The sequence below is a fragment of the Vanacampus margaritifer genome, chromosome 1 (genome assembly GCF_051991255.1).
Source record: "Vanacampus margaritifer isolate UIUO_Vmar chromosome 1, RoL_Vmar_1.0, whole genome shotgun sequence".
Taxonomy (NCBI): Eukaryota; Metazoa; Chordata; class Actinopteri; order Syngnathiformes; family Syngnathidae; genus Vanacampus; species Vanacampus margaritifer.
In genome coordinates this window covers 39,838,306-39,856,836 of record NC_135432.1, presented here as the reverse complement: position 1 = coordinate 39,856,836, position 18,531 = coordinate 39,838,306, and the positions used below count along the sequence as shown (strand labels likewise).

The following is an 18,531-nucleotide window of genomic DNA, read 5'->3' as shown; positions in this document are numbered from 1 at the left end:
GATACGGGCTATTCGGTCCCTGTACGACCGATGTCAGAGTTTGGTCCGCATTGCCGGCAGTAAGTCGAATTTGTTTCCTGTGAGGGTTGGACTCCGCCAAGGTTGCCCCTTTGTCACCGATTCTGTTCATAACTTTTATGGACAGATTTTCTCGGCGTAGCCGAGGCGTTGAGGGGGTCCGGTTTGGTGGCCTCAGCATTGCATCTCTGCTTTTTGCAGATGATGTGGTGCTGTTGGCTTCTTCAAGCCGTGATCTCCAGCTCTCACTAGAGCGGTTTGCAGCCGAGTGTGAAGCGGTTGGGATGAGGATCAGCACCTCCAAATCCGAGACCATGGTCCTCAGTCGGAAGGGTGGAGTGCCCTCTCCGGGTCAGGGATGAGGTCTTGCCCCAAGTGAAGGAGTTCAAGTATCTTGGGGTCTTGTTCACGAGTGAGGGTAGGTTAGAGCGGGAGATCGACAGGCGGATCGGTGCAGCGTCTGCAGTGATGCGGACGCTGTATCGGTCCGTTGTAGTGAAGAAGGAGCTGAGCCGAAAGACAAAGCTCTCGATTTACCGGTCGATCTACGTTCTTGCCCTCACCTATGGTCACGAGCTGTGGGTCGTGACCGAAAGAACAAGATCCCGGATACAAGCGGCCGAAATGAGTTTCCTCCGCAGGGTAGCCGGGCTCTCCCTTAGAGATAGGGTGAGAAGCTCGGTCATCCGGGAGGGACTCAGCGTCGAGCCGCTACTCCTCCACGTTGAGAGGAACCAATTGAGGTGGCTCGGGCATCTGGTTCGGATGCCTCCTGGACGCCTCCCTGGGGAGGTGTTCCGGGCATGTCCTACCGGCGGGAGGCCCCGGGGACGACCCAGGTCACGCTGGAGAGACTAGGTCTCTCGGCTGTCCTGGGAACGCCTTGGGGTCCCGTCGGAGGAGCTGGCTGAAGTGGCTGGGGAGAAGGAAGTCTGAGCTTCCCTGCTAAAGCTGCTGCCCCCGCGACCCGATAAGCGGAAGAAGACGGACGGACAATTCCAAAAACTAATACATAGGCTCCAACACCTCTCTCTTGTATTCCTGCCTCCATTTGTACTTCTTTTCGTCACAATTGTTGTTTACCCTCTGGTTGTTACCATTGTTGTTGTTTTGATATATGCGCTGCACTGCCATTCACCCCATCGTGGTCTCACCTACCCTCTTGCATGTCCTCAGAGTGGAGCAAGTCAGCGACAGCCTGCTAGTCTGTCAGACGCTCTCCACCAATGAAACGGGAAGAGTTCTGATCCGGCTGTTGTTTGGCACGGCAGAGCGTTCTGTTCCCAATGTGGCTTTCCGCTATGTGGAAGACCCAGTCATCACTGAAGCCATGCCCACAGAGAGCTTCTATGCGTAAGACAGAACAGACCTCAGACCACTGGTCCATGCACCAGTTGCCTGACAGTAGTCACTTCCTTTCCTCAGAGGGGGGCGTATCATTAAGGTGAGTGGCAAAAACCTAGATGCGGTGCAGCAACCAATCATGTCCGTGTGGGTGGAGCCTGTGGACGTCCAGAGGGTAAGGCGTGCTCTTCTCAGCGCCAAGCACCAGATGGTCTTCAATGGTACCATGGCAACGGTGAGGGAGACAGCGGCCAACCAGACAAGAGCATACATTTATTTCTAGGGGTGCACCGATCACAATTTTCCGGCTGATCACCAATCGCTGATCTTTTAAGAAGTTTGACCATGATCTTTTTTCATAGCAAACAGCATAGACCTTCAATGTTCCAATCTTGTTTTATTGGAAAACACAGAAAAATATCTGTGAAATAATACAAGCGGGTTGTTTTAACTGCACATGAAGTAGTTCTCAAATGAAAATAAAAAAGCCTATTAGTCATCTCAGCAGCAGAGGACAGTGGATGACTTTTTCAGATCTCTAAGGAGGGAGATAAGATCGGTGGGAAAGATCGGCTCATTTTTAAGGGATCGGCCGATCACCGATCCCCCAAAATTAAGGAAATCGGGTCCGATATTTCGGCCGGCTGATTGATCGGTGCACTCCTACTCTTTTCTCACTTTCTGCCTGTCTGTCTCTCAGGTTTCTGAGCATTGCTCTGTGCTGTCTTCCTCTCAAATGACCTGCCCGACCCCTTCGGTCTCCTCAGAGGTCAAAGTGAAAGGCGTCTGGTTTCAGATGGACAACGTCCGTGTCCATTACAAAAGCATCAAGGTATACCTTCCAAAGAAGTGCAAAAAATAGTTACAATACTTGAGTCAGGGTTCAAACTGGGTCATGAAACCTCTTAGCCAATGAGGCTAAACAGTATAAAACTCCTAGCCACACTTCACTGTAGTATGCCACAATATCACGTGTGTTAATGAGGCTAAACCTTTAGCCTCACTTAAGTCCTCGTTATTAATTTGTAAACCACAGCTACGTATGTTATGTATTCGTCCCGAACAGTCTCGGTTCGGAAGTCACAGCTTAGTGCATACACTCAGACAACAAATGTGCAAATTGCAAGTTCATTGCGGGATCTGCACTCCAAACCAGGTGGCAGTCATGCAGTCATGCATGGCAAACAGTTTGCCAACCAGCAGTAAACAAAAACCAGAAGGAGCGTTCGATTCTCGCAGTCGTCGTGACATCACGATCACGTCATCTTGTGCGGCAAAGCGCCGACCATTTTGAACAGAGGGTAAGCATCGTCACCGCAATTCTTATATTTCAGCTGTGTGCTGCCTTTTTTTTGCCATCGAAATTCTGCATGGTTTATGATTATCATGAGACATTGCCAACAGACGCCATGGGGATGAAACTCATTGTCTTGGAAATACAGTTGCATTGTAAAAAAGATGTTTTTTTAATTAAAATATAAATTGATTAAGTCATTAATTTGTTGGAGGGCGGCACGGTCGCTGACTGGTTAGCACGTCCGCCTCCCAGTGCAGAGGACGTGAGATCGAGTCCGGGCTTCGGCCTTCCTGGGTGGAGTTTGCATGTTCTCCCCGTGCTTGCGTGGGTTTCCTCCGGGTACTCCGATTTCCTCCCACATTCCAAAGACATGCATGGCAGGTTAATTGAACACTCCAAATTGTCCGTAGGAATGATTGTGAGTGTGGATGGTTCTTTGTCTCTGTGTGCCCTACGGATTGGCTGGCAACCAGTTCAGGGTTTACCCCGCCTACTGCCCCCCGCGACCCTTGTGAGGACTAAGCAGTTAAGAAAATGGATGGGTGGATTAATTGTTGGAGACTCAAGTTTAATATTTAAATTAATCTTGAGCACCACATCGTGTTTTAGATAAATTTATTAGGATAACAGATGAGACCCTGAAGGTTGCTACACTTTAATAGTTTTTTTTTCCAGTTAAAGTTTTTTAAATTTATTTTTTTATTTGGGTGGTAATAAATGTTCATTGTTTATTTAACTGTAAAATATTTTTAAAAATCAATTTAACAAATACTTTTCAAGATATAAAACTTGACAAACAACAAACATTTAAAATTTAAAACAAATGAGCCAGAGAGGAATAATATTAAGGTATAACATTTTACAATTACTGAAGTATAATTAACACGCATTAATTAATATTACAAAAAAACAAAGTGTGAAGCAAAGTTCTGTGCAAGGAACAAAGTTAAACAGTAAATATATAAATTGCTATTTGATGTTATCTCATTTCTGTGCAGTTTTACATGAACGTAAAGCCTGCCGCGTGCTGAGTTCGAAGATGGAACCCACATTGGACACAGATAAAGCAAAAAAAAAAAAAAAAGATTCAGTTGGGGAAGACAAACCTCAGTTTCGGTGTGGGGACAATTAGGGAGGACACAGCCGAAACCTCCCGCTCAACCATGCACTGATTGCGGGGAACCCGGGACGTCAACCAGGCTGAATCGCTACAAGAACTCATTCCTGCCGACATCCATCAAACTGCTTAACAATCGACATTAACTCAATAAGATATATGGTTCTTCTACTTATTGCTGCACTTCTTATTTATTTAATTTTAATTTTATCTCTTTCTATTCCGTTGTTTTTTTTCTTTACTGTAAACTGCAGCTGGACGGAGTCCAGGAAAAAGTTCCCCACGGGGAAAATAAAAGTACATCGTATCGTATTGCCAGCCTGCGCCTGGCGTGGAGGCTGTCATACTTCTTAAACTGTATTTGATTGGCTTGGTGCCACAAAAATCTCGCTCATTTGCAAACCCGGAAATGTATTCCTAGCATGTGAAATCTTGCGAGAATGGCTGACGTCAGTACGCTGGTATACATAAATGTTGCGTTCAAGTGCGGCATGGAAAATCGTCAACTATTCAACTTAGAAAGACGTGCTTCTAAACCGAAACATGGCACTGTTTAATTTTACATGAATCTGTGCTCAGAAGTACCGATCCAAATCAGTCCATAGCACAAAAAGTGCCATCTTCAATACCCTTCCCTAAAAGTTAACCTAACCACTTAACCCAATTGGTAGCACCAATTTGTACTATCTGGTTAATGTCTGCAAAGTTGCATTTACAGCTGATTTTTTTTTTGGTCTGAGATGTGGAGAGGTTTGCCTGGATTGAAGGTTCGCTGGCAGGCCTGTTGAAGGAGAGATAAACAAAAAACAGTTCAGGAAAAAGTTCAGAGATTGAAGGAAAAGCCTTCACAGCCCAAGAATGACCATTCCAATCCTTCTGGAGTCTGATCTGCTGGCTGGCGAGGAGCACTTTACTTCCAGCTTCGGCGAATGCCTGGGAGACCTGCAGCCTGACAGATACAACAGCGTGGTTCACGCTTAGTTTTTCACGTCCCGATGGCTGTCGTGAGGGAAGCGCGAGTTTGCCGCGCAGCAAAGAAAAACATGAAAAAAGGCAAGAAAATTAAGTGATGGTTGTAGCTTTCCAACCTTTTAAAAGGAGAAGAAAAATGTCAGGAGTGTGTTTTGGCGGGAAGGAGTTCAAGTATCTAAGGGTCTTGTTCACAAGTGAGGGCAGGATGAAGCGGGAGATCAACAGGCGGATCGGTGCAGCGTCTGCAGTGAGGCGACTGTACCGGTTTGTTGTGGTGAAGAAGGAGCTGAGCCGGAGGTTGCGAGAGGAACGGCATCCCTGATCGTATTTGCTAATGTATAGTTATCTCAATTTGCATAGCATAGTTTCAGATGTTATAACGATTGACAGCGACTCAACATATAGCTACAAAATATTTTACTGTAACAAGATTTGTCTGCAATAAATCAGTTCAGTTATTTTATATTTTATATAAATTGAAAAAAGGCTTTGCATTTGTGAGCATTAGTAGTGAAGCATATAACCAGCAATGCTTTTTTGAAAACTTGTAGTTACTGAGCCATTTTTGTAAAATACAAAAATGACTTCCAGCCACTGCTCGTCTTACTTTTGCCACCTGTCTGAAGGACTCAGTCCTCTAACACTTGTCACCTGTCTGTTTTTCAGGGCAAGAGTTTCAGCTACTATCCTAACCCACGCCTCTTTCCGCTCAACCGGGAGGCTCTGGATGCTCCGTACCGCTTCAAGGCCGGTGGTGTGATTGCTGTGGAGGTGACGAGATATCTGTTGCTTGGAAACACATCATCACTGTCACCTCCAACCCTAAAACGTACCTTTGTGCTGATGCCACCAGGGTGAGGATCTGACGCGAGCAATGTCCAGACACGAAGTGAGGGCTCGTCTCGGGGACCAGGAGTGCGAGGTGAAGACGTTGGACAGCACTCATCTGTACTGCGAGCCTCCTGAAATCCAACCAATGAGTGTGGATGACAGCAGCAGGTTACCCCACCTCCAGGTTAGTTTTTGGAAGCACAGTGGATGGTGGTGTTCCTATTAAAATGGCACAAGTTCGTAAACTCTATGGGGCATAGTCACCCGGGTGCTTGAAGCTACTGAATGCAGAAAATTATATTTTGAATCGGTACTGCCACCTGTTGACGAAAAATGAAACTGCATACACCCTTCTTCACGTACACAATGTGCATATGACGTCATATCCAGTCTGAAAACTATTGGCCAAAGGCTTGCAGGAGTACCCATTGTAGACAGTTTAGGTGTTAATCTACTATTCAGAAGATTTTTCATTCATAAATGGTCAAATGGCTATTGTAAAGATATTTTGGGCCAAATTGTTACAGAGACCAACTTTAAGTAAAAAATGGCGAGTTGCTGAGCACTTTTTTGGCTGCGCTGATTCTCCCATTGACTTAATTGTGTCAATTACACATTTTTATGAAACGTACGCACTCTAGTTGGAGCCTGTCAAATATAGTGGTGCACATATTCATACTCAGCAACGCTTCAATAGCTGCTCACTTGCTTTTCAACTATAGTAATGGAACAGTTCCAAATATGTACACCATGTTCCAAATGATTATGCACTGATGTTTTTCTCTGATTTTTATAAATACTATGTTAAAATTGCACTCAGTGTAATTTTCAAGTCATCAACCGTTAGAGAATAATTTGAATGTTTTTAAACAAAGCTCCCATGCAATGATAACATGATTAAAAAACATACAAAAAGTTTTTGTTAAAATGCACACCAAATTATTATGCACAGCAGTGTTTTAAGACATTTTATAGGTTGTTAGGATCAGAAAATAGTAATTTGTTGATTTTTAAGCATGAAGAGGTTGTTTTTTCTAAAATCAAAAGCCATTTCAATTTAAAAAAAACAACAACAACATCTTAACAGGTGTAGTAACAAGTATTGCCCGTCACAATCAATTTTTTTTTTCTTTTTGCCTTTTTAAACATTCCCTCCTGGGGAATGTGTGTGCGTGCCTTGATGGATTAACGCTGTGTTTCCTGTTCAAGAAGGAAAAACTCTTTGAACTTCACTCCAGCAAGAGACTGAATTTCATTTTTACAACCCCAAGGAAATACATTCTTGTTCAGCCTGTTCAGCCAGCAGACTAGTGTTAGGACCGCTTATCAGTGCCAGACCACTTTCATGGCTGGTCCGTCCACCAGTAATCAGCTGTGTGTGTTATCTTCAACATTGCTGAAGACAGTGGGGTGTAAACGCCCCTCGGAAGTTATACGTGACAACAGAAACCACCAAAGAAGGGGAGCCATCGACCCCTGCCAGGACGGAGCAAGCGCAACACCTCAGGGCCCCCCAGGCCGCAGCAGCGCCAAAGGACGACCCCGGGCCCCGCAGGGGCCACCGGCCGGAGAGCAAGTCCAGGAGCAGGAGCGCCCCCCACCCCAACGCGGCTCACGCCCCAACCCAACTCCAGCAGGACGGGGCAATGCAGGCCCGCCAGGCACCCCACGGGTCAACAGCCCCCGCTCCCTCCACGACCCCCCGCGCCCCATCCACCCCAACCCAGCCCCAGCCTCCCCCAGTCCCCGAGACACCCCCCCCCCCCACCAACCTTCAGCCCCCGACCCCCATATCCCGGGGATCCCCCGCACCCAGGCATCGGCGCCGAAGAGGGGCCAGAGAGCAGAGCGGAGAGGGCACCCGCGCCCACCCCACCCCCCACCGCGTGGAGGGACGGAACACCGGGGGCAGAAAGGGAGAGATGGGGGCACCGGGGGACGGGCGGCACCCCCGAACCCCAGGCCCAGCGGGGAGAGGCCCCGGTCATCACTCCAGCCTTCTTGGTGAAAGCTAACCCTGTTACTGAGTTCGCCAGCTCGCCGACTGGCGAACTCTACCCCAAACCTTGAATGTGACTCCACCCTTGTATTTACAAGTGTGTGTGTGTGGTGCATTAAAATTGGGAGCAGGTGAACCGGAGCAAAGGGAAATGATAGCCCCACGCTCTGATCCACCCGCCTCCCAGGCATGTCAGTGAGTGTATGTGGTGCATTAAAAAAAATAAATAGGGGTGGGGGGGGCGCGGCGAGGGACACGGACAGGGGACCGCAACACTACGATAGGGCTCGCCCCCCGGATACTGGGGCCCGCCCGAGGTGCCCATAGGCCCCGAACGGCGTCGCCGGGCCCAGAGCGACGGACCGCGTTAGCTAGCTACATGTGCTAACTCACTAACTCTAATGAATTACGTGACAAATCATATGTTAAGCATGCACTGCCTTTGATTTGACTCCCATGTCGAGCCTCCCCCTCCCCCGAGTGGCTTTCAGCTACCGTGGGACTCGCGAGATAATAACAATTATCTATGCCGATTAAATGCATTCGTGGGCTAATAGACTGCTTGTGTTTAGTTAATAGCATAATAACCAATCGCGTTCTAGCCTCGCTTCTAGCTATTTACATTAATAGGACCTCGGTTGAGGAAAAGCAACGCAAGGTTTACACCTATGCTAGCTGATTTGTAAGGAGCGTTAGCTTGCTGACATAAACAACTTACACTGTGGGTTAAGAATATTAAAATAATTATTTGCACTGTTATGAGTTACTTTTATCCAGCGTTCTACTACAACTACTTGTCTAGCTCTAGTCTACCCTTTCCCTTTTAACAATTTGTTGCTTTCTGGTTTGTTTATTTTGTCTGGCTTTCTGCCATTCTATTGTTTTTATTATTTAGATTTTTCCCTTCCGTTTACTTTTGTTTTGTTAGTTAATTAAGAAGATTGTGAGTTTCATGTGACATATTAGGAATTCAGCTCTAATATTTGTGTAGTTTTACAGTTTTTAGTTTTAACCCCATCCATAAGAGACATTTGCATAGAACTGTGCTGACACTCCATCCATCCATCCATTTTCTTGACCGCTTTTCCTCACAAGGGTCGCGGGGGTGCTGGAGCCTATCCCAGCTGGCTTCGGGCAGTAGGCAGGGTACACCCTGAACTGGTTGCCAGCCAATCGCAGGGCACACAGAGACGAACAACCATACTCACAATCACACCTATGGACAATTTGGAGTGTTCAATTAACCTGCCATGCATGTCTTTGGAATGTGGGAGGAAACCGGAGTACCCGGTGAAAACCCACGCAAGCACGGGGAGAACATGCAAACTACACCCAGGAAGGCCGAAGCCCGGACTCGATCTCATGTCCTCTGCACTGGGAGGCGGACGTGCTAACCAGTCACCCACCGTGCTGCCCACTGTGCTGACACTCCAATTATTTAATTTGACTAAGACCATTAATCCATTCTAATTTTATTTACCCTTCCTGTTCTTTTTCATTTAATTAAATTTTTATTTTAACTTTTCATCTTGTTTTTCCCCCCAAAAAAGAAAATATATTTTTTTATGTATTTTTTATTTTTTTATTTTATCGCTTCTGAGTTACCTACTAGTTGCACTCTCCATATTTATTTGGAATACGCTTTGCTGAGTGAATCTAATTAAATTTAGATAGACTTGGGACAGATTTCTCACAACTGGTGGTTCTGGGGTTGCGTAGTGAAGGAATGGATATTTTTACCATTTGCGTGTTCTTGCCGTTGATTAATAAAACATACAATGAGATCAGTGAATTCAGGCATTTTCTTTAGATTTATTCACAAAATCGTGGACAGGAGAAGATGAGCCTCCTCGCGCCATCTTGTCTCTCTCACTGTGAAGTTTTCCGCTCCGCCTGTGGATAATATTCTCTTTGTCCTACAACGTTCTCTCCCAGAGTCACATGACTACGCCCCCATTTGTCACAATGATGTCTCAATACAGTTGGTCAACCATACTCCTCCCCTCTCTGTCCCAGGATGGAAAAACACAGGTATAAGATAAGAGTTGCCGTTCAGCTCCAGGCAGACTTAGTGAAGCCTTAATATGAACAAAGGGTCTAATTAACACATTCACCACCCCATCCCATCTGTCCTATAGGAATGTAATGTGAAAGAGAATTGTCACACAAATATATATTGAGTAAATCAAAGTAATTTTGTCCAATTCTAAATAGTTATAACTAAATCAAAACAGTTATAATTAAATTGAAACAGAATATTTACTTCAGTAGCCTCGCTCGGTATTCCCTCTCCTTGCTGCAAATATTCTGTTATGTTTTGTCTGTTTCCTTTCGGACAGCTTGAACCCAGTGTGTATTGTTGATGATAATAATTGATAGCGATAGTTAGGTAGCTGCGTACGCCAAGCTGATTAACTACTAAACGCTAGTAAAAGTTAAATTGTCAAAAAAAATAAGTTAATTGTTGACTCCCTGGCACTGCTCGTTCAGACGCTGACCAATGACATCTTACCAGGATATGCGGAGTCTGTTAAAAATGTGAATGTTGATACACTTTACAGTAACCTCGCGCAGCTCATGGGCAAAGCTGCAACAATAGCCCCAAAACATAAGTCACTCCTTAAAATGCTCGGATGTCTAACAGTGAATCTTGTGGTGCAGCTGAAGTTGAGCGATGCAGAGGAATGCCAGGTGAAACACCAGCTTGAAGTGGCATGACAGCAGAAGCGTGAAGCAGCGGCGCAGCTGGAAGCCGCTAACAAACGAGTGACGGTTGTTGAAGCCCAACTGGCGTTAAAGCACAGTTGGATGACGCAGAGGCCGTGCATGCCGAGAAGTCAGACAGCGATGCAGATGAATTTGCATCTGACGATCACTCTCCTCAAAAGATTGTTGAGTTAACCCGAGCACTCGCATCCGCCAAAGACACAAATTGAGAGCAAGAAAGACTGCTGAGAACCGATGCTGACAAAATTCATAAACTGAAATCAGAAGTGACTGATCTGACTGACCGACAAGAGACCAACTTTCACTGGCCGAAGCAAATTACTTGCGGCTTAGTTCGCTGCTAGCTCAGTCGTCCGACGATGTGAAGCGCCTCCAAGTACAGGTACAAACCCTTAGAAAATTTTGAAGTATACCGCTCGTACGACCTACGAACAAAATTTGCATTGACTGAAGCCGAGGTCACCCGCCTCCAACAATGCTAACAGAACTACGAGGCAGAGTTAACTCAGATAAAAAGAGTTAACTCAGGTTCCCCACGAGGTTTGGTACAATCAGGTGCTCACAGTTTCCATCATGGACCCAGGTTGAATGTTGAATCCCCCGTTGGAGAGACACATGGGTTGGGCCTGGAAGGATTCGGACAAGCTGGCTCGAAACATTGCCAAGTTCAAACCGAAACCAGGGGGAGGGGGGTCCCACAATACATCAGAGTACCTGAAAACTACTATCTCCAGAGGTTACCAACAGCAACCGTGGAAGATAAGTTGTACTTGATAAAAATAACTTCCAGCTGCGCAGTCAACCAACTGCTGGAATGACAGCCTGCTGATGTGATGTCTGATCCCATGGCTCTGCACCAGGCCATGGCACGTGAATTTGATGGCTCTCCTGAGTTGACGAGCATGAAAGTCGCCATGTTCGTCAAACAGGGAAAACAGGAGCTCCCTCGGGCTTTCTATAGTTGTCTTCGCGATGCCTACTTTGGGACTCGTAACGATCCCGATATGGAGGAGGACTCAAATTTTAAAACGTTGTTTGTCCGGAACCTCCAACCAAATCTCAATCACTACCTGTGATTGGCTTTGTGTCCTCAGATACTGAATAGCTCGCAGCTGCGTGACTCAGCAGCTAGGGGCTATGCCAAATTAAAAGTTTCATCCCCAAAGGTAGCAGACGCTGGAGTCTATCAAGTAGACATGCGTCCCCCGTCGGAGCTCGAGGAAGCCTTCTCCGATGCTCCAAAGGAAGCCCAGTCCAGATCAAAAAGACCTTAGACCTTAGTCCTTCCAACGTCGGTGGAGCATGGGGCAGCAAGTTTACTCCATTTCAACCTATCTATTGCAGCAGATTGCATGTCAGCCCATTTGACTTGCATTTCTTTCAGATCTTCTTTGACAGTTGCACGCCAAGTCTTCTTAGGCCGTCCCAGCTTTTTCTTGCCTTCTGGGATCCATTTCAGCGCTATCAAGGCATTTCGATGCTCAGATGGCCTGCCAATCTAATTCTTCTTTCAGTTAGTATTTCTGAGAGTTTTCGTTGTTGGGTTCTATTCAAAACTTTCTGATCTGTGATTCTGTCTTTGTGGGTAATTTTTTAAAATTCTTCTCAATCATCTCTGCTGGAATACGTTGAGTTTCCTGATTATTGTTGCTCTCATCTTCAAAGTATCACTTGCATAGGTGGCTGTTGGTATTACTATGGAACTGAAAAGTTGCAGTTTGATTTTAATTGTCAGTGATTTTGCTTGCCACACACTTCTCAGTGGCTGAAAGACTCCCATAGCTTTCCCAATTCTGCAAGTCACATCTTTCTCTGAGTCTCCATCACTTGAAATCATACTTCCTAGATGTGAATGGTGAATGAGTTGACTTTTTCAATCTTTGCTGTCTCTATTCGTACTTCTTTTCTTGATTCTCCAATTTTCTCTGCTGTTTTCAAAATATCAGTCATTTCTTGCAACTCTTGCATGCTGTTGCTAATTAATGCAATGCCATCTGCAAAGTCAAGATCTGTTTGGTTTCCTTTTTCCAAGTGATTACAAAGTTATAGTTGTTAATTGTAGTCTTCATTACAAAATCTATTGCCAGTGGAAACAAAAAGGGAGACAGAATGCAGCCTTATCTGACTCCTGTTTTGATTTTTTTTTTAAATCTGTATTTTCTTTTCTACTTTTGATTGTAAAACTGGAGTTGAGATAGATATTCTTAAAGATGTTGATAAATTTAATGGGCACTCCATAAGTTCCAGCAGTCTTCCACAGTGAGTCTCCATGCACACTGTCGAAGGCTTTCTTAAAATCAATCAAATGGTGGTTGTTGAAATTCTAGTCTTTGCTCAATGACATTTCTCAGTGTGAAAATTTGTTCAGTACAGGATCTGTCTAACCTAAAGCCAGCTTGTTCTTGTCTCAGTTTCAAGTCAATTATAAGCTTCATTCTGTTCAGCAATACGATGAAAAATACCTTCCCAGGTACTGATAGTAGCGTAATTCCTCTCCAATTTCCACAATCACTGAGATGTCCTTTTTTTTTGTATTTTCACTATAACTCATTTTCTCCATTCCTTTGGTATACATTCTTCTATCCAGAATTTATTTACCAGTGTAATGAGCTCTTTTTCAATGGTTTTGCCACCAGCCTTTAGCAATTCAGCTGGGATTCCAACCAGGCCTGGAGCTTTGTTATTTTTCAGTTTTGAGATGGCAGACTTCACCTCTTCTTCGGTGATTGCCTTTGTGTTAATTGTTGGATCTTCTGTTTCTAGAAATATAGTACTATTGAATAGTTCAGTTGGGTCACATTGGTTAAAAGTTTCTGAAAAATGTTCAACCTATCTTCTGTTTTGTTCCTCTTCAGTTGTTAGTATTTTTCCATCTTTGCCTTTGATTGGAACACTTGTCCGACATGATCTATTTAAACCAGTTATTTCTTTGACACTTTTGTAGTGTGTCTTCATATCGTTTCCTGTAGCAGCTTCTTGGGCCCCATGGCCCTTTTCCTCAAACCACATTTGTTTATCGTTTTTGCAGCTTTTCTTTATCTCCATGTCCAATAATCTGTAATTTGTAATTGTTTCTTCTTTTTCGTTACTTATTGCTTTATCCCTTTTTATTTTAACAATCTTCTTTTGATCTATCAGTTTCCAAGTTGCTTCAGATATCCACCGTTCTTTGTAATGTCCTTTTTTCCTACCAATGGGGTAGATGCCACAGACTTCCGACTTCAGCGCCGTTTCAAGCCACTGCTGGCCGCATTCCAACACTCGCACCCCCACCCCTGTGCCCCCGAACCACGCGTTCCCGCTCATCGGCAGGAGGGCGTCTCGGCTGTCTGAAATGCTTCGGACACTGAGAGAGACACTACACACTCGTAGCCTCGCACCCGTCGACGGGAACGCGCAACCGAGGGTCACAAAGGCGGAAGCACAAGTACTGGGACGCGGCCCACACGTCACAAACCGGAAAACATAAACAAAGTTGATGGGTGAAAACCCGGAAATCGGAAGCCTCCTCCGTGGCATATAGTCCATAGTTTCTTCAGCACATTCTTTCACTCTTTCAGCAAACTCTCTCCAATTCTTTTCAATATCTTTATTATCCCCAAGTACTTGCTTTCCATTTTTATTTGCAACGCTGTTGAAACGTCTTGTTGCTTCAACTTTTCAATCTGGTCCAATTTTGACGGTTGTTTTTTTCAGAAATTTTTATTGTCTAATTTTTAGGTTTGCAATCACCATATAGTGATCAGATGGAATATCTGCTCCTCTGTAAGTTCTGACATCTTGCAACGACAAATGCCATCTCTCAGAGATGCAGATATAATGGATTCCATTGAATGTATTTCCATGTCTTCTTGTGTATTTTTTTTTTAAGGTGTTACAAATAACTAGTGAGTTCATACTACAAAATAACATTATTCTTTCACCATTGTCATTAGTCCTTTTGAAGGATCAAAATGGTTCAACTGTATGTTCTAAGCCTTCTCTTTCCTGATTTATTTGCGATTCCATATCGCCAAGCAGAAGTTATAGGTCATGTCTTGGTATCCTTTCCACTGTTTCTTGACGTTTTTCATATAATTCATATTTTTCCTCTTCACTAGTCTTCAGTTGGTGCATACACTTGTATAATTGTAACTTTATGCTGCTTGCCTTGTATTCTAGCTGTTATGATTCTTTCATTTACCGGATTCCAGCTGATCAGTGCCAAACTAGCCTCTTTGTTTAGCACTATCCCCACTCCATATATATGCTGGTCATCATGTCCAGAGTACAGAATTGTTAATTCTTCAGAATTTATTTTTCAGCTTCCTGTCCACCTAATTTCACTAATGCCCATTGTCAATTGGTAATTGTTTGAAATCTCTGAATAATTGGGCGAGTTTTCCTGTTTGATAGAATGTCCTTATACTCCATGTTGCAATTCTTGTGGTTAATTTTGCACAAACAATTTGGGCAGAAAATCAGCGATTAAGAGCCATTACTGGTTTGTCTCAATCCCGTCACAAATTTTGGGTTGCCTTCACCGATGTGCATATGTTGTTTGGATTTCTTGCTGTTTTTGTAGCATGTTAGTTGTTTTACGGGGGTGGGGTACTGGCCCACCGCCCAACCCTCCTCCTTTATACTGACTTGGGACAGTTATGCAAGAAGTCAAGACTTCAGTTTTTGCATGGCGGAGTTGGCGGAGATCAAAAAGGTCTAACCAAAATGGTCACAATGGAATGGCGAACCAGTCCCGCGGCTGCAAAACCAGAGGCTGCGCTCCAAAACTGAAAGCCCGCGTGACAAGCGACCGGATGGAGAAAGGCAAACTGACGACCCCCGTCATTCCAGATCCGCTAAAGGTAAGCCTAATTCGCGCTACAATCTAAAACATGATCAAACCTAACATGCAACGGCAACTGATTCTCGCCGCTTGTCACGGAGCCGCCAAGACAACTTCGAGACCAACCACAGCTGCCGACGGGATACACAAAGCACTCCTGAAATTGTCCAAACACCAGTCTTTGGAACGAGCCGACGGCCGGACACCCACCTACGTGACCCACAAACAGGGGTCATGAGCGGGTCCGCCAGAAACTGAAACTCACAAACCGACAAAACCGCGTTCTGACTCAATGGTACTGGTACTTCGGGTTGTCGCCAATACTACTACCGAGTTGTGCGAATCGTGATCTACTTACGGCGTGCAACGTTTCAACAGCTTTTAGACAAACTCACCACCAGGGGGATAGCTCATAAATTCTATCAGAGCGTCACCCTGGAGCGAGCTCTGACTTACAAAGCCTTCGTAGATCCTGCTGCAGACGTCATAGTGATGTCGACCACGGTGTTTAAGCAACTAACTAGCTAACAACCGACCGCTCTGCCTACAGCGTTGGCCACTTAGCGTTTGCGCCTTTTCTCCTACTAACACACAACTGGAGACTGTTGCAATGGTGTATTGGTCTGTTGGCCCCATGAAATTCATCCATCCATTCTATGCGGGACCCATTGATCGGTTCGACTTCTTATGGGTCAAGACCTGTTGGTTCGCTTTCAATCCACCATCGACTAACGCCAGATCTGGGCCCAGGTGCGACAGGCTCTGCCGACACCACTCCCTGGCCATGACCGGTCTCAGCTATGCACTGTGACTCGAACGCAGCCACCACACATGGAAGCAGGCGCCCTCACCGGGAACTGGGACACAACACTTTCCAAGGCAGGACCTCCTACGACTCCTCCGAAGAACCGGCTGCAAAGCTGTGACATCTTCCTGTGTGACCTTGATCCGCCACCGTCCGACTCAGGGTACTCCCCTCGCGTCATCGGAGGTGTCCAGGTGCAAGGTACGCTGTCCTCGCCTTGTGGGCTGACAAATCAGCCATTTCTACAGCTTTTGCTGATGACTTGCGGGATCCTGACCTTAACATTTCTTTCGTCTCCAAGTTTTTCCAGTTTCCATTGAACACCTAACCCCCTCTTACCATGCAATAGGCGTGTACACCTTAAACCTCCAGTGGAATCAGCGCTCACTGACGCACTACTTCCTGAGTGTCCCGGATGCGCCCCACACCCTTTTGGTGGGTGCAGACTTGCTTGTCCACCTTGACATCCAGGTAGACACTATCGACAATGTACAGTGATCCCCACCGACTCGGAACCTCTTGCGTGTGTTCCCTGTCTTACAAACATGAAGTCTGGACTGATCATCCCAGACGCTTGCGAAGTCTTGAACGAAGACAAAGTGATTGCCCCAGCGACCACGTTCAACATTTCGACCCACTTGGTGGCGCCAGAGAACCAATTATTGAATGCTTACTTTGCTTTCTTCCAACCCTTAACTCTTTCACTGCCATTGACGTTTATAGACGTCAAGTAAAAACCTACGGAGCACTGCCAATGACGTCTAAAGACGTCATCCAATTTTATTTTTTATTTTTTTGAAACGGGTGCGGGCAAGGCTTCCGGAGCTGTGGTGAAAGTTTCCAGCCAGTCTGTTGTGCCTAATGACTATTTTTGGCCCCTAGAGGGCAGCGATGACTCTCTTTTGACAAGATCGGGTGGGCGTCAGTAGAGGCGGAGCTAGAGCGTCGAGCAGGAGATGAGAATGGAAGACAAAGGAAAAATGGCGGCTGGTCGCGAGGAGCTCACGCCCGAGCCGTTTTTTTCAAAGACCAAAAGCATCGCTGAAAGAGCACATTGTTGACGACGATGATCATCATCGATGATGAAGATGAGGGTGGTGACTCCGTGGTTGGGAAGCATTGACGCGGCAGTAGAAGACGTTAGATGGCGCTAGATGGAGCTAGATGGAGGAGGGAACGGGCAATGGCGAGCGTTTGCAAGCAGCTCTAAAATTACAAGACGAAAGGCATCGACCAACGCTAAAATAGTACATTGATGACGACGATGATCATCATCGATGATGATGAAGGTGAATCCGAGCTTGACAGCGAAATTGGAACCGCTGACGCGGCGGCTATGACGGTGTCGTAACGCGGAGCACATCCGAGCACGCACAGGCGGACGTTCGATCGGACGACGGAGAGTGCCCCGAGTCCAATGCATATTCATCGGAGGAAGTGTGTACAGTCTGCTACTTGCTTTTTATTCCCCGGAAAAAAAGGCCGTCAAGAAAGTGTAACGTTTGCACGCAAAACGGACCAATGTGAAAGTGAAAGTAAACTGTTGTGCGAGTCCTGGCGTCTCCTTGCACGCAGGAGAGCGTTACAAAAGGAAAAACTGTATTTGAAACATCCACATAATTGTAAGTAGTACCACAGTTGCACACATTTGTAAATAGTTTGCGAAATTGTTTTGCCAAATTGTTACACTGTTGAATGGAAATAAACGTATTCTGCAATCAAAAAACACTTTTTCATTGTTGGTGAAAGCGTTTTACAGAAGTAAAGCACTATTTAGGTGTTTGTGGCATCATTCATGGACAAAAAGAAGTGTACAATTCACTAGAGTGCATGAAATAACTTTGTTTCACAAAAAGCTATTTTTCTCCGTTTTTTGTTTCAAAACAGAGAATTTCGGTGAAAGTAACCATTTTCTATTGTTGATTACTGAAGAACGGAATAAGGTAGAAACAAACTTTTTTTTCCTGATGAAAGCTGAGAGTCCAATCTTTCATTTGGTAGTATGTGTGTTTCCATAGTCCAAACACAACATTTTCTGTGGACCTTGAAAGATCACTCAAAATGCTTAAATCGGCTGACAGTGGGGACAACCCGTTTCTGAAAACGTCTGGCAGTGAAAGAGTTAACGGAATTCATGAACCTACCGTTGTTCTTGGAGGCCACTCCCATCGTGGAAGTCTTCCTTCCGATCTTGGCTCACTATTCCATGTTGTACGATGTTCGCATACCAAAAGCAAACCGCCTGGGTCTGCTCATCCGTTCCAACTTTCACAACTTCACGCTTCACTGTGCCCGTGATTGGGCACATTCCACCTGATTTATTCTTGACTGAAGACGCCGACGGCCAAGGACTCACTAGGCCATCTCAAATTGTCACGGTTAACCCTGCCAGTCCCACCAACGATGAAGATATCGTCCGAGTGGACCCCAGGGATCAATACAAATTGGCATTCACCTTCAGCAACATACATTTCACCCGGTGTCCATTCGGCTACGCTAACCCGCCGGCCGAATTTAATGTCTTCCTTAACAAGGCGTGCCCCGCCGCCAGGTACAGTCTTATTTATGTCAACAACATAATGAAAAGGAGCAACTT

At 45.4% G+C, this 18,531-nt stretch overlaps 1 protein-coding gene across 2 annotated transcripts in view; it reads left to right on the top strand.

The window, feature by feature from the left end:
* plxnb3 (plexin B3) overlaps positions 1-18,531 on the top strand; it is a 133,878-nt gene that overhangs the window by 57,565 nt on the left and 57,782 nt on the right. For both annotated transcript variants that reach the window (XM_077555188.1, XM_077555179.1), the window contains exons 18-22: positions 1,195-1,371; positions 1,444-1,597; positions 2,063-2,194; positions 5,415-5,519; positions 5,602-5,763. In XM_077555188.1, coding sequence (XP_077411314.1) covers positions 1,195-1,371; positions 1,444-1,597; positions 2,063-2,194; positions 5,415-5,519; positions 5,602-5,763 — 730 coding nt within the window. The remainder of the gene's footprint in view (positions 1-1,194; positions 1,372-1,443; positions 1,598-2,062; positions 2,195-5,414; positions 5,520-5,601; positions 5,764-18,531) is intronic.